This window comes from Salmo salar, chromosome ssa02 (genome assembly GCF_905237065.1).
Source record: "Salmo salar chromosome ssa02, Ssal_v3.1, whole genome shotgun sequence".
Classification (NCBI taxonomy): domain Eukaryota; kingdom Metazoa; phylum Chordata; class Actinopteri; order Salmoniformes; family Salmonidae; genus Salmo; species Salmo salar.
In genome coordinates, this window is record NC_059443.1 from 22,394,589 (window position 1) to 22,408,508 (window position 13,920).

Genomic DNA, 13,920 nt, shown 5'->3' on the forward strand with positions numbered 1-13,920 from the left:
TAGCATGGGACACAGCTTCGTAACACTCCAGGTAAAACTGACCTTAACCACAGATCTAGAATCAGATTATTCTATCCCCAATCCTAAATGAACCATTAGGTGGATGAACAAATATCTAACCCTGTATCAGTAGTTGGGGCTTACCGCCCTTTCTAACTGCCGTTGGACGCTCCCCGTCCAACCTGACAGAGCTTGGAGGATCTGCAGAGAAGAACGGGAGAAACTCCCCAAATACAGGCGTGCCAAGCTTGTAGCGTCATACCCAAGAAGACTCAAGGCTGTAATCGCTGCCAAAGGTGCTTCAACAAAGTACTGAGTGAAGGGTTGAATAGTTATGTAAATGTGATATTTCTGTTTTATTTTTATAAATTTGCAAAACTTTCTATAAACCAGTTTTACTTTGTCATTATGGGGTATTGTGTGTAGATTGATGAGGGAAAAAACTATTTTAGAATAAGGCTGTAACGTAACAAAATGTGGAAAAAGTGAAGGGGTCTGAATACTTTCAGAATGCACTGTAACCAATATGAATTCATGACAATAGTGTTTGTTACCTTCTGATCGCTCATCAAAGTCCTCATCTCCCTCCTCTGAGGCCACAGAGTAATCTGAGTTGTTGTCAGACTGATCCTCCTGCCAATCTACATATAGAATGGAGAGAGGGGAGGGGAAGAGACAGGATTAGCCAATCAGAGAGTTTTAGGACACAGACCGCTCTGTTTTCAGGGGAGAAGGAAGAGAGAGTGAAGAATAGATACAATCACATAGACATAAATTCACTTCAACCAACTTCACAAGAACTAAACTAGTCAATACCAAAGTCATTAACAAGGTTGGGATCACTTTCTTGTCAATGGGCATTTGCTTCCTGAATTGGAATTGACCCCAATCTTGTTAGAGACAGATAGGAGAGAGTACTGAGACAGTAGGAAGGAAACATCATGCCCATGCTTAATCCTTGAAACACCTAAAAAACACAGAGGACAGAGATGGGACACGGACAAACGTAGTAGGAACAAACACACTCACATGCTCCAATATAACATGAAAGATACACACTCCTATCCCACACACCCAACCTACCACACACATAAACATACGTCCACATCCACACACACAGAGTAGGTAAAAAAGGTTGCATTGTGCAGCGCTGTTCTGTACCCCGTCTACTACCTCGTTCCTCCTGAGAGCCGTCGTTGTAGTTGACAGGCTTGCGGGTCCTCTTGCCCTTTCCCAGGTTACGGGCCAGGTCCTCCTGCTGTTGCTCATAGTGGTGTCTCAGCAGTTTCTCCCAGTAGTCTGGGTCTACTGACTCCTCCTGTTTAATCACCTCACGCTGCACCTCCTCCTCCTGGACACACACACACAGGTTAGCAATGATGGAAGAACTCGTATACTAACACACACACAAACACAGGTTAGCAATGATGGAAGAACTCGTATACTAACACACACACAGGTTAGCAATGATGGAAGAACTCATATACTAACACACACACACAGGTTAGCAATGATGGAAGAACTCGTATACTAACACACACACAGGTTAGCAATGATGGAAGAACTCATATACTAACACACAGGTTAGCAATGATGGAAGAACTCATACTAACACACACACAGGTTAGCAATGATGGAAGAACTCATATACTAACACACACACAGGTTAGCAATGATGGAAGAACTCATATACTAACACACACAGGTTAGCAATGATGGAAGAACTCATATACTAACACACACACAGGTTAGCAATGATGGAAGAACTCGTATACTAACACACACAGGTTAGCAATGATGGAAGAACTCGTATACTAACACACACACAGGTTAGCAATGATGGAAGAACTCGTATACTAACACACACACAGGTTAGCAATAATGGAAGAACTCGTATACTAACACACACACACACAGGTTAGCAATGATGGAAGAACTCGTATACTAACACACACACACACAGGTTAGCAATGATGGAAGAACTCATATACTAACACACACACAGGTTAGCAATGATGGAAGAACTCATATACTAACACACACACAGGTTAGCAATGATGGAAGAACTCATATACTAACACACACACAGGTTAGCAATGATGGAAGAACTCATATACTAACACACACACAGGTTAGCAATGATGGAAGAACTCGTATACTAACACACACACAGGATAGCAATGATGGAAGAACTCGTATACTAACACACACACAGGTTAGCAATGATGGAAGAACTCATATACTAACACACACACAGGTTAGCAATGATGGAAGAACTCGTATACTAACTAAGACACACAGGTTAGCAATGATGGAAGAACTCGTATACTAGCAAACACACACAGTTTAGCAATGATGGAAGAACTCGAATACTAACTAACACACACACACAGAGGTTAGCAATGATGGAAGAACTCGTATACTAACTAACACACACAAACACGTTAGCAATGATCGAAGAACTTGTATACTAACTAACACACACACACAGGTTAGCAATGATGAAGAACTTGTGTACTAACTAACACACTGGTTAGCAATGATGAAGAACTTGCATACAAACACATACAAGTGTAATAACACAGACTCAGAAGTATGGGTCATCTCTCCTGTTCATCACCTTCCACAGTATCTCTCTCACACACACACCTCCTCCTCCTCGTCCTTGACGACGTATTGGGCCACTTTGAAAGAGCTGAGGTACTCGTTCATGCTCTGGATCTCTGTGTCCTCAGTGGACTCTGACTCCTGGTTCCTGTCCAGCAGTCTGTCTATGGCCTTGTCATCATAGTGGATGACCTGGCTGTCATCCTCCTTGTTGTCCCCTGAGACGGAAAGGGACAAGGAAAGAGAGTGGCGTACAGTGAAAGAGTGTGTAAGAAAGAAATACTGGAGAGGCCACACATAGTTTCCAGGTTGTTAGTTTGAAGGAAAACCAGCGGACATTACGGCCCCCAACAACAGGAATGACTACCTGTTTGGAGTGGACTGATCTGGTTATGGTTAGTAGTTAGTGACTCACCCTCTCCCAGCTCGTCCTTGAACAGCTCCTCTGTTCCAAACTTGAGGATGTCATCCAGCTCCTGTTTAGACATGGAACCTGTCTTACTGCCCAGCCCAGGACGTACCACCAGGTGGGTCAACATCATCTTCTTCTTAGCCACCTGGAGGAGAGGAGGGGAGGATGAGAGGAGAGTTAGTGTCTGTCTTTTACCTACCACTATGTATGAGTCTGGTAGGCCTTGGTATACTGGGTTTACCTGAGTGATCCTCTCTTCCACAGACGCCTTGGTAACGAAGCGATAGATCATAACCTTCTTATTCTGACCAATCCTGTGAGCTCTGCTGAATGCCTATGAGAGAGAGGGGAAGAAATTGGAAGAGGAGAGGTGAGCAGGAGGTGTGCGTCAAGTGTGTGTGTGTGTGTGTGTGTGTGTGTATGTGTATGTGTGTGTGTATGTGTGTGTGTGTGTGTGTGTGTGTACCTGGATGTCGTTGTGGGGGTTCCAGTCGGAGTCGTAGATGACGACGGTGTCGGCGGTTGCCAGATTGATGCCCAAACCTCCCGCTCTGGTAGAGAGCAGGAAGGCAAACTGCGGGGCGCCAGGAGCTGAGGAGAGAGAGATAGAGGGGAAGGGAGAGAAAGAGGGAGGGAGACAAAGAGGGAGGGTAGAGACAAAAGACAAATAGTTACTTCTATTTCATATTTTTTCACAGTTAAAGTTACTGTTCCAATTGTGCTGTCGTTAGTGTATCCATGAACCCATGTGTGTGTCTCACCGTTGAAGCGGTCGATGGCCTCCTGTCTCATGCCCCCCGTTACACCTCCATCAATCCTCTCGTACTTATAACCCTCGTTCTCCAGGAAGTCCTCCAGCAGGTCCAACATCTTAGTCATCTACCAGGAGACAGACATACAAATCATTAAAATCCAGACAGAAAATATTTACACAAGAAGCAACCTAATATCACACAGTCAAACTCTCAGTCATTTAGTAAGTTCACCATTCTGCCATTCTCACTGTTAAACAGTTAGTGTGTGTGTGTTTGTGTGTGTGTGTACCTGAGAGAAGACGAGCACTCTATGTCCTCCCTCCTTGAGTTTAACCATCATCTTTTGCAGCAGAGTCAGTTTCCCAGAAGCCCTTGTGAGGGCACTGCCCTCGTACATTCCGTTTGGAATCTTTGGCGCCTCCTGCAGGAGATCAATCAATCAAACATCAGTCAATTAATTAATTAAAGCTCATCATCAAGCAGACTGCATCCAGATCAAAGCATCTTAACACATTCTGTTTAGTCCGTTAGGTTTAGTTTTGGAAATATAACCAACAAAGTCATATACATTCAAGACAACATTTTCTGGTATACAAACACACAGACACAGATTGATATCCTCCTTCAAGCACCGAATCAATGGTATGGCCCATGTCTCAGAGAATGGGTTGGGATCGTACCATAGCGGCTCCAGGAAAGAGGTAGGGGTGGTTGCAACACTTCTTGAGGTCCATAACCACGTTGAGCAGGGACACTTGGTTTCCTCCTCCACGGGTGTTCAGGGCGTCAAAGTTACGCGTCAAGATGAACTTGTAGTACTTCCTGCATCACACAATTAAATTAATACCAGAAAACAAGAAATAGAATCCAACATGAGACTTCTGCAACACTACACTACTGACATTCAACCCTCTATTTCCTTATTTTCTATATTCTCCACTCATTAGCATGTGCTTGCACTGATTGTACTGTACTGTTGAGGGAGATAGCAAGTAAGCATTTCGCTGCACCTTTTAGACCTGCTGTAAACTGTGTATGTGACAAATCCAATTTGATTTGATTGCTACCACCACCCTCCCCTCATCACTTACTTTTGCATGGGGCTGAGCTCCACTCGTAGGATGAGCTCTGTCTTGGTGGGCATGTGTTTGAAGACGTCGGCCTTCAGTCTCCTGAGCATGTGTGGTCCCAGCATGTCATGCAACTTCTTGATCTGGTCTTCTTTGGCGATGTCAGCAAACTCTTCCAGGAACCCCTCTAGGTTACTGCAGAGCAGAGAGGGAGAGAAGAGGGGGGGCGACTTGTGTTATTGTTTTGGTTATTGGATTTGTTCAAAAAGAAACATCAGGACTACAAAACACTAAGCAATAGCAGCACTCACATATACACACATACACACACACAGTAGTGTAGGCATACTGACTTGAATCTCACTGGGGTGAGGAAGTTGAGCAGGTGGAAGAGTTCCTCCAGGTTGTTCTGTAGAGGTGTACCAGTCAGCAGCAGCTTGTGCTGGAGAGGGTAGTTATTCAGAATCCTAAAGAACTACACAGAGAGAGACATCGTTTTATACTTCAGCTGTCCTCTTCACAAAACAGGGTGATCTCTCATCTTTGACTGGTTACAACCATAACTATACTAATAAACGCTGTATTCAGTATGCAAGGATATGTCATACTATAATGGTTATGGTACTGGTTATGACTATAATGGTTATGACTATAATGGTTATGGTACTGGTTATGACTATAATGGTTATGACTATAATGGTTATGGTACTGGTTATGACTATAATGGTTATGACTATAATGGTTATGGTACTGGTTATGACTATAATGGTTATGACTATAATGGTTATGGTACTGGTTATGACTATAATGGTTATGACTATAATGGTTATGACTATAATGGTTATGGTACTGGTTCAGACTATAATGTTATGGTACTGGTTCTGACTATAATGGTTATGATACTGGTTATGGCTATAATGGTTATGGTACTGGTTATGACTATAATGGTTATGGTACTGGTTATGGTACTGGTTATGCCTATAATGGTTATGGTACTGGTTATGGTACTGGTTATGGTACTGGTTCTGACTATAATGGTTATGGTACTGGTTATGACTATAATGGTTATGACTATAATGGTTATGGTACTGGTTCAGACTATAATGTTATGGTACTGGTTCTGACTATAATGGTTATGATACTGGTTATGGCTATAATGGTTATGGTACTGGTTATGACTATAATGGTTATGGTACTGGTTATGGTACTGGTTATGCCTATAATGGTTATGGTACTGGTTATGGTACTGGTTATGGTACTGGTTCTGACTATAATGGTTATGGTAATGGTTATGGCTATAATGGTTATGGTTCTGGTACTGGTTATGGTACTGGTTCTGACTATAATGGTTATTGTACTGGTTCTGACTATAATGGTTATTGTACTGGTTCTGACTATAATGGTTATGGTACAGGTTATTACTATAATGGTTATGGTACTGGTTCTGACTATAATGGTTATTGTACTGGTTCTGACTATAATGGTTATTGTACTGGTTCTGACTATAATGGTTATGACTATAACGGTTATGGTACCGGTTACGACTATAACGGTTATGGTACCGGTTACGACTATAACGGTTTGGGTACCAGTTACGACTATAACGGTAATGGTACCGGTTATGACTATAACGGTTATGGTACCGGTTACGACTATAACGGTTATGGTACCAGTTACGACTATAACGGTAATGGTACCGGTTACGACTATAACGGTAATGGTACTGGTTACGACTATAATGGTAATGGTTACGACTATAATGGTAATGGTACTGGTTACGACTATAATGGTTATGGTACTGGTTATGGCTATGGTACTGGTTATGGCTATAGTGGTTATGGTACTAGTTATGGCTATAGTGGTTATGACTATAATGTTACGGTACTGGTTATGACTATAATGGTTATGGTACTGGTTATGGTACTGGTTATGACTATAATGTTATGGTACTGGTTATGACTATAATGGTTATGGTACTGGTTATGACTATAATGGTTCTGACTATAATGGTTATTGTACTAGTTATGACTAATGGTTATGGTACTGGTTATGACTATAATGGTTATGACTATAATGGTTATGGTACCGGTTACGACTATAACGGTTATGGTACCGGTTACGACTATAACGGTTTGGGTACCAGTTACGACTATAACGGTAATGGTACCGGTTATGACTATAACGGTTATGGTACCGGTTACGACTATAACGGTTATGGTACCGGTTACGACTATAACGGTAATGGTACCGGTTACGACTATAACGGTAATGGTACTGGTTACGACTATAATGGTAATGGTTACGACTATAATGGTAATGGTACTGGTTACGACTATAATGGTTATGGTACTGGTTATGGCTATGGTACTGGTTATGGCTATAGTGGTTATGGTACTAGTTATGGCTATAGTGGTTATGACTATAATGTTACGGTACTGGTTATGACTATAATGGTTATGGTACTGGTTATGGTACTGGTTATGACTATAATGTTATGGTACTGTTTATGGCTACAATGGCTATGGTACTGGTTATGGCTATAGTGGTTATGACTATAATGTTACGGTACTGGTTATGACTATAATGGTTAAGGTACTGGTTATGACTATAATGGTTATGGTACTGGTTATGACTATAATGGTTATGGTACTGGTTATGACTATAATGGTTATGGTACTGGTTATGGCACTGGTTATGACTACAATGATATGGTACTAGTTACGGCTACAGTGGTTACGGTACTGGTTACGGCTACGGTGGTTACGGTACTGGTTACGGCTACGGTGGTTACGGTACTGGTTACGGATACAGTGGTTACGGTACTGGTTACGGATACAGTGGTTACGGTACTGGTTACGCCTCTAATGGTTACGGTACTGGTTACGCCTCTAATGGTTACGGTACTGGTTACGCCTCTAATGGTTACGGTACTGGTTACGGCTATAATGGTTATGGTAGTGGTTACGGCTATAATGGTTATGGTAGTGGTTACGGCTATAATGGTTATGGTAGTGGTTACGGCTATAATGGTTATGGTACTGGTTATGGCTATAATGGTTATGGTACTCGTTATGGCTATAATGGTTATGGTACTGGTTATGGTACTAGTTATGGCTATAATGGTTATGGTACTGGTTATGGCTATAGTGGTTATGGTACTAGTTATGGCTATAATGGTTATGACTATAATGGTTACGTACTGGTTATGACTATAATGGTTACGGTACTGGTTATGACTATAGTGGTTACGGTACTGGTTATGACTATAATGGTTATGTACTGTTTATGACTATAATGGTTATGGTACTGTTTATGACTATAATGGTTATGGTACTGTTTATGACTATAATGGTTATGGTACTGTTTATGACTATAATGGTTATGGTACTGGTTATGACTATAATGGTTATGGTACTGGTTATGGCTATGGTACTGGTTATGACTAATGGTTATGGTACTAGTTATGGCTATAGTGGTTATGGTACTGGTTATGGCTATAATGGTTAAGGTACTGGTTATGACTATAATGGTTATGGTACTGTTTATGACTATAATGGTTATGGTACTGGTTATGGCTATGGTACTGGTTATGACTAATGGTTATGGTACTAGTTATGGCTATAGTGGTTATGGTACTGGTTATGGCTATAATGGTTAAGGTACTGGTTATGACTAATGGTTATGGTACTAGTTATGGCTATAGTGGTTATGGTACTGGTTATGGCTATAATGGTTAAGGTACTGGTTATGGCTATAATGGTTATGGCACTGGTTATGGCTATAATCGTTACGGTACTGGTTATGGCTACAATGGTTATGGTACTGGTTATGACTATAATGGTTATGGTACTGGTTATGACTATAATGGTTATGGTACTGGTTATGGCTATAATGGTTATGGTACTGGTCATGACTATAATGGTTATGGTACTGGTCATGACTATAATGGTTATGGTACTAGTTATGGCTATGGTACTGGTTATGACTATAATGGTTATGACTATAATGGTTATGGTACTAGTTATGGCTATAGTTGTTATGGTACTGGTTATGTCTCTAATGGTTATGGTACTTGTTATGGCTATAGTGGTTATGGTACTGGTTATGTCTCTAATGGTTATGGTACTGGTTATGGCTATAGTGGTTATGGTACTGGTTATGCCTATAATGGTTATGGTACTGGTTATGACTATAATGGTTATGGTACTGGTTATGCCTATAATGGTTATGGTACTGGTTATTACTATAATGGTTATGGTACTGGTTATGTCTAATGGTTATGGTACTGGTTATGCCTATAATGGTTATGGTACTGGTTATGTCTCTAATGGTTATGGTACTGGTTATGTCTCTAATGGTTATGGTACTGGTTATGACTATAATGGTTATGGTACTGGTTATGACTATAATGGTTATGGTACTGGTTATGACTATAATGGTTATGGTACTGGTTATGACTATAATGGTTATGGTACTGGTTATGACTATAATGGTTATGGTACTGGTTACAGTGCATTCGGAAAGTATACAGAGCCCTTGACTTTCTGCACATTTTGTTACGTTACAGCCTTATTCTAAAATGTATTACATTATTTTTTTTCTCTCACTAATCTACACACAATACCCGATAATGACAAAGTGAAAACAGGTTTTTAGGAAGGTTTACAAATTAAAAATAAAAACAGAAATACCTTATTTACATATGTATTCAGACCCTTTGCTATGAGACTCGAAATTGAGCTCAGGTGCATCCTGTTTCCATTGATCATTCTTGAGATGTTTCTACCACTTGATTGGAGTCCACCTGTGGTAAATTCAATTGATTGGATATGATTTGGAAAGGCACACACCTGTCTACATAAAAGGTCCCATAGTTGACAGTGCATGTCAGAGCAAAAACCAAGCCATGAGGTCGAAGGAATTGTCCGTAGAGCTCAGAGACAGGATTGTGTCGAGGTACAGATCTGGGGAAGGGTACCAAAAAACGGCTGCATCATTGAAGGTCCTCAAGAACACAGTGGCCTTCGTCATTCTTAAATGGAATAAGTTTGGAACCACCAAGACTATTTCAAGAGCTGCCCGCCCAGCCAAACTGAGCAATCGGGGGAGAAGGGCCTTAATCAGGGAGGTGACCAAGAACCAGGTGGTCACTATGACAGAGCTCCAGAGCTCCTCTGTGGAGATGGCAGAACCTTTCAGAAGGACAATAATATCTGCAGCACTCCACCAATCAGGCCTTCAAGGTAGAGTGGCCAGACGGAAGCCACTCCTCAGTAAAAGGCAAATGATAGCCCGCTTGAAGTTTGCCAAAAGGCAACTAAAGAATCTCAGACCATGAGAAACATGATTCTCTGGTCTGATGAAACCATTATTGAACTCTTTGGATTGAATGCCAAGCGTCACGTCTGGAGGAAACCTGGCACCATCCCCAGCGGCAGGGACTGGGACACTATTCAGGATCGAGGGAAAGATGAACGGAGAAAAGTACAGAGAGATCCTTGATGAAAACCTTCTTCCGAGCACTCAGGACCTCAGAGTGGGGCAAAGGTTCACCTTACAACAGGACAACAACCCTAAGCACACAGTCAAGACAACACTTCGGGACAAGCTGGTTATGACTATAATGGTTATGGTACTGGTTATGACGATAATGGTTATGGCTATAATGGTGATGGTACTGGTTATGACTATAATGGTGATGGTACTGGTTATGACTATAGTGGTTATGGTACTGGTTATGACTAGAATGGTTATGGTACTGGTTATGACTATAATGGTTATGACTATAATGGTTATGGCTATAATGGTTATGGCTATAATGGTTATGGCTATAATGGTTATGGCTATAATGGTTATGGCTATAATGGTTATGGTACTGGTTAACCTGTTGGGTCTAGGGGGCAGCATTTGCACGTCTGGATAAAAAAAATGTACCCGATTTAATCTGGTTACTAATCCTACCCAGTAACTAGAATATGCATATACTTATTATATATGGATAGAAAACACTCTAAAGTTTCCAAAACTGTTTGAATGGTGTCTGTGAGTATAACAGAACTCATTTGGCAGGCAAAACCCTGAGACATTTTCTGACAGGAAGTGGATACCTGATGTGTTGTATTGACTTTAAACCTATCCCATTGAAAAACACAGGGGTTTAGGAATATTTTGGCACTTCCTATTGCTTCCACTAGATGTCACCAGCCTTTACAAAGTGTTTTGAGTCTTCTGGAGGGAGATCTGACCGAACAAGAGCCATGGAACGATGATGGCCCATTAGACACCTTGCGCGCGAGTTCATGTTGGGTACCCTCGTTCCAATACGTTATAAAAGAGTATGCATTCGTCCACCTTGAATATTATTCATGTTCTGGTTAAAAAAGGCCCTAATGATTTATGCTATACAACGTTTGACATGTTTGAACGAACGGAAATATATTTTTTCCCCTCGTTCATGACGAGAAGTCCGGCTGGCTTACATCATGTGCTAACGAGACGGAGATTTTTGGACATAAATGATGAGCTTTTTTGAACAAAACTACATTCGTTATGGACCTGTGATACCTGGAAGTGACATCTGATGAAGAGAATCAAAGGTAATGGATTATTTACATAGTATTTTCGATTTTAGATCTCCCCAACATGACGTCTAGTCTGTATCGCAACGCGTATTTTTCTGGGCGCAGTGCTCAGATTATTGCAAAGTGTGATTTCCCAGTAAGGTTATTTTTAAATCTGGCAAGTTGATTGCGTTCAAGAGATGTAAATCTATAATTCTTTAAATGACAATATAATATTTTACCAATGTTTTCTAATTTTAATTATTTAATTTGTTACGCTGACTTGACTGCCGGTTATTGGAGGGAAACGATTTCCTCAACATCAATGCCATAGTAAAACGCTGTTTTTGGATATAAATATGAACTTGATAGAACTAAAAATGCATGCATTGTCTAACATAATGTCCTAGGAGTGTCATCTGATGGAGATTGTAAAAGGTTAGTGCATCATTTTAGCTGGTTTTATGGTTTTGGTGACCCTGTCTTTGACTTGACAAAACATTATACACAACTCTTGTAAATGTACTGTCCTAACATACTCTAAATTTATGCTTTCGCCGTAAAACCTTTTTGAAATCGTAAAACGTGGTTAGATTAAGGAGATGTTTATCTTTCAAATGGTGTAACATAGTTGTATTTTTGAAAAATTTGAATTTTGACATTTATTTGGATTCAAATTTGCCGCTCTTGAAATGCACCTGCTGTTGATGGAGTGCACCACGGGTGGCACGCTAGCGTCCCACCTAGCCCCAAGAGGTTAAGACTATAATGGTTACGGTACTGGTCATGACTATAATGGTTATGGCTATAATGGTTATGGTACTGGTTAAGACTATAATGGTTATGGTACTGGTTAAGACTATAATGGTTATGGTACTGGTTAAGACTATAATGGTTACGGTACTGGTCATGACTATAATGGTTATGGTACTGGTTAAAACCTGTTAGGGTTAGGGGGCAGTATTTTCACGTTCGGATGAAAAGCGTGCCCAGAGTAAACTGCCTGCTACTCGGGCCCAGAGTCAAATATTGGCATATTATTAGTAGATTTGGATAGAAAACACTCTGAAGTTTCTAAAACTGTTTGAATGATGTCTGTGAGTATAACAGAACTCATATGGCAGGCAAAAACCTGAGGAAAATCCAACCAGGAAGTGGGAAATCGGAGGCTTGTAGTTTTCTATCTAATCCCTACCGAAACTACAGTGTCTGTGGGGTCATAAGGCTTCCACTAGATGTCAACAGTCTTTAGAACCTTGTTTCATGCTTCTACTGTTACTGGGCAGAGAATAAGAGCCCAGTCAATCAGTGGACTGCCTGGGACCAGTGAGTTGTTTACTGCTCGAGCACACAGGCGCGCCGCTCCTTCTTTTTCCTCTGTAATGAATACGCTATTGTCCGGTTGGAATATTATCTCAGATTTATGTTAAAAAGACCCTAAGGATTGATTGTAAACATCGTTTGACATGTTTCTACGAACGGTAATGGTACATTTTGACTTTTTGTCTCTGGTTTTACGCTCGCGCATTTTGCCTTTGGATAGTGATCTGAACGCGTGAACAACAGGAGGTATTTGGACATAAATATGGAGTTTTTCGAACAAAAATAACATTTCTTGTGGAAGTGGGAGTCCTGGGAGTGCATTCCGACGAAGATCAGCAAAGGTAAGTGAAGATTTATAATACTAATTCTGATTTTAGTTGACTCCAGAACTTGGCGGATAACTGTATAGCTTGCTTTGATGGCTGATCTATGTACTCAGAATATTGAATAATGTGCTTTCGCCGAAAAGCTATTTTGAAATCTGACACAGCGGTTGCATTAAGGAGAAGTGTATCTATAATTCTTTCAATAACTGTTTTAAAGTTTATCAACGTTTATGATGAGTATTTTTGTAAATTGATGTGCTCATTGACCGGAAGTTTTGGGAGGCAATACATTTTCTGAACATCACGCGCCAATGTAAAATGGGGTTTTTGGATATAAATATGAACTTTATCGAACAAAACATACATGTATTGTGTAACATTGAGTCCTGGGAGTGTCATCTGATGAAGATCGTCAAAGGTTAGTGATTCATTTTAGCTGTGTTTCTGGTTTTTGTGATGCCTCTCCTTGCTTGGAAAATGGCTGTGTGGTTTTTCTTGTGAAGTTGATGTCCTAACATAATCTAATGTTATGCTTTCGCCGTAAAGCCTTTTTGAAATCGGACGATGTGGTTGGATTAACGAGAAGATTATCTTTAAAATGGTGTATAATAGTTGTATGTTTGAGAAAATTGAATTATGAGATTTTTGCTGTTTTGTATTTCGCGCCCTGCTATTACATTGGCTGTTGGCGAGGGGTCCATAACAGGTTTTAAGACTATAATGGTTATGGTACTGGTTATGACTATAATGGTTATGGTACTGGTTATGACTATAATGGTTATGGTACTGGTAATAATGGTTACGGTACTGGTTATGTCTATAATGGTTACGGTACTGGTTATGGCTATAATGGTTACGGTACTGGTT

The 13,920-nt window shown here is 40.6% G+C and overlaps 1 protein-coding gene across 4 annotated transcripts in view; it reads right to left on the minus strand.

Moving 5' to 3' along the window:
- The window catches only part of LOC106576265 (chromodomain-helicase-DNA-binding protein 4), a 46,238-nt gene that overhangs the window by 17,405 nt on the left and 14,913 nt on the right, over positions 1-13,920 (minus strand). For 3 of the 4 annotated variants that reach the window (XM_045700422.1, XM_045700424.1, XM_045700418.1), the window contains 11 exons: positions 5,198-5,319; positions 4,866-5,039; positions 4,455-4,596; positions 4,064-4,195; positions 3,781-3,898; positions 3,486-3,610; positions 3,261-3,353; positions 3,023-3,164; positions 2,650-2,825; positions 1,162-1,351; positions 555-641 (listed from right to left, as the gene is read on the minus strand). In XM_045700422.1, the coding sequence (XP_045556378.1) occupies positions 555-641; positions 1,162-1,351; positions 2,650-2,825; positions 3,023-3,164; positions 3,261-3,353; positions 3,486-3,610; positions 3,781-3,898; positions 4,064-4,195; positions 4,455-4,596; positions 4,866-5,039; positions 5,198-5,319 (1,501 nt within the window). The remainder of the gene's footprint in view (positions 1-554; positions 642-1,161; positions 1,352-2,649; positions 2,826-3,022; positions 3,165-3,260; positions 3,354-3,485; positions 3,611-3,780; positions 3,899-4,063; positions 4,196-4,454; positions 4,597-4,865; positions 5,040-5,197; positions 5,320-13,920) is intronic. The other variant, XM_045700423.1, reaches the window with a different exon arrangement.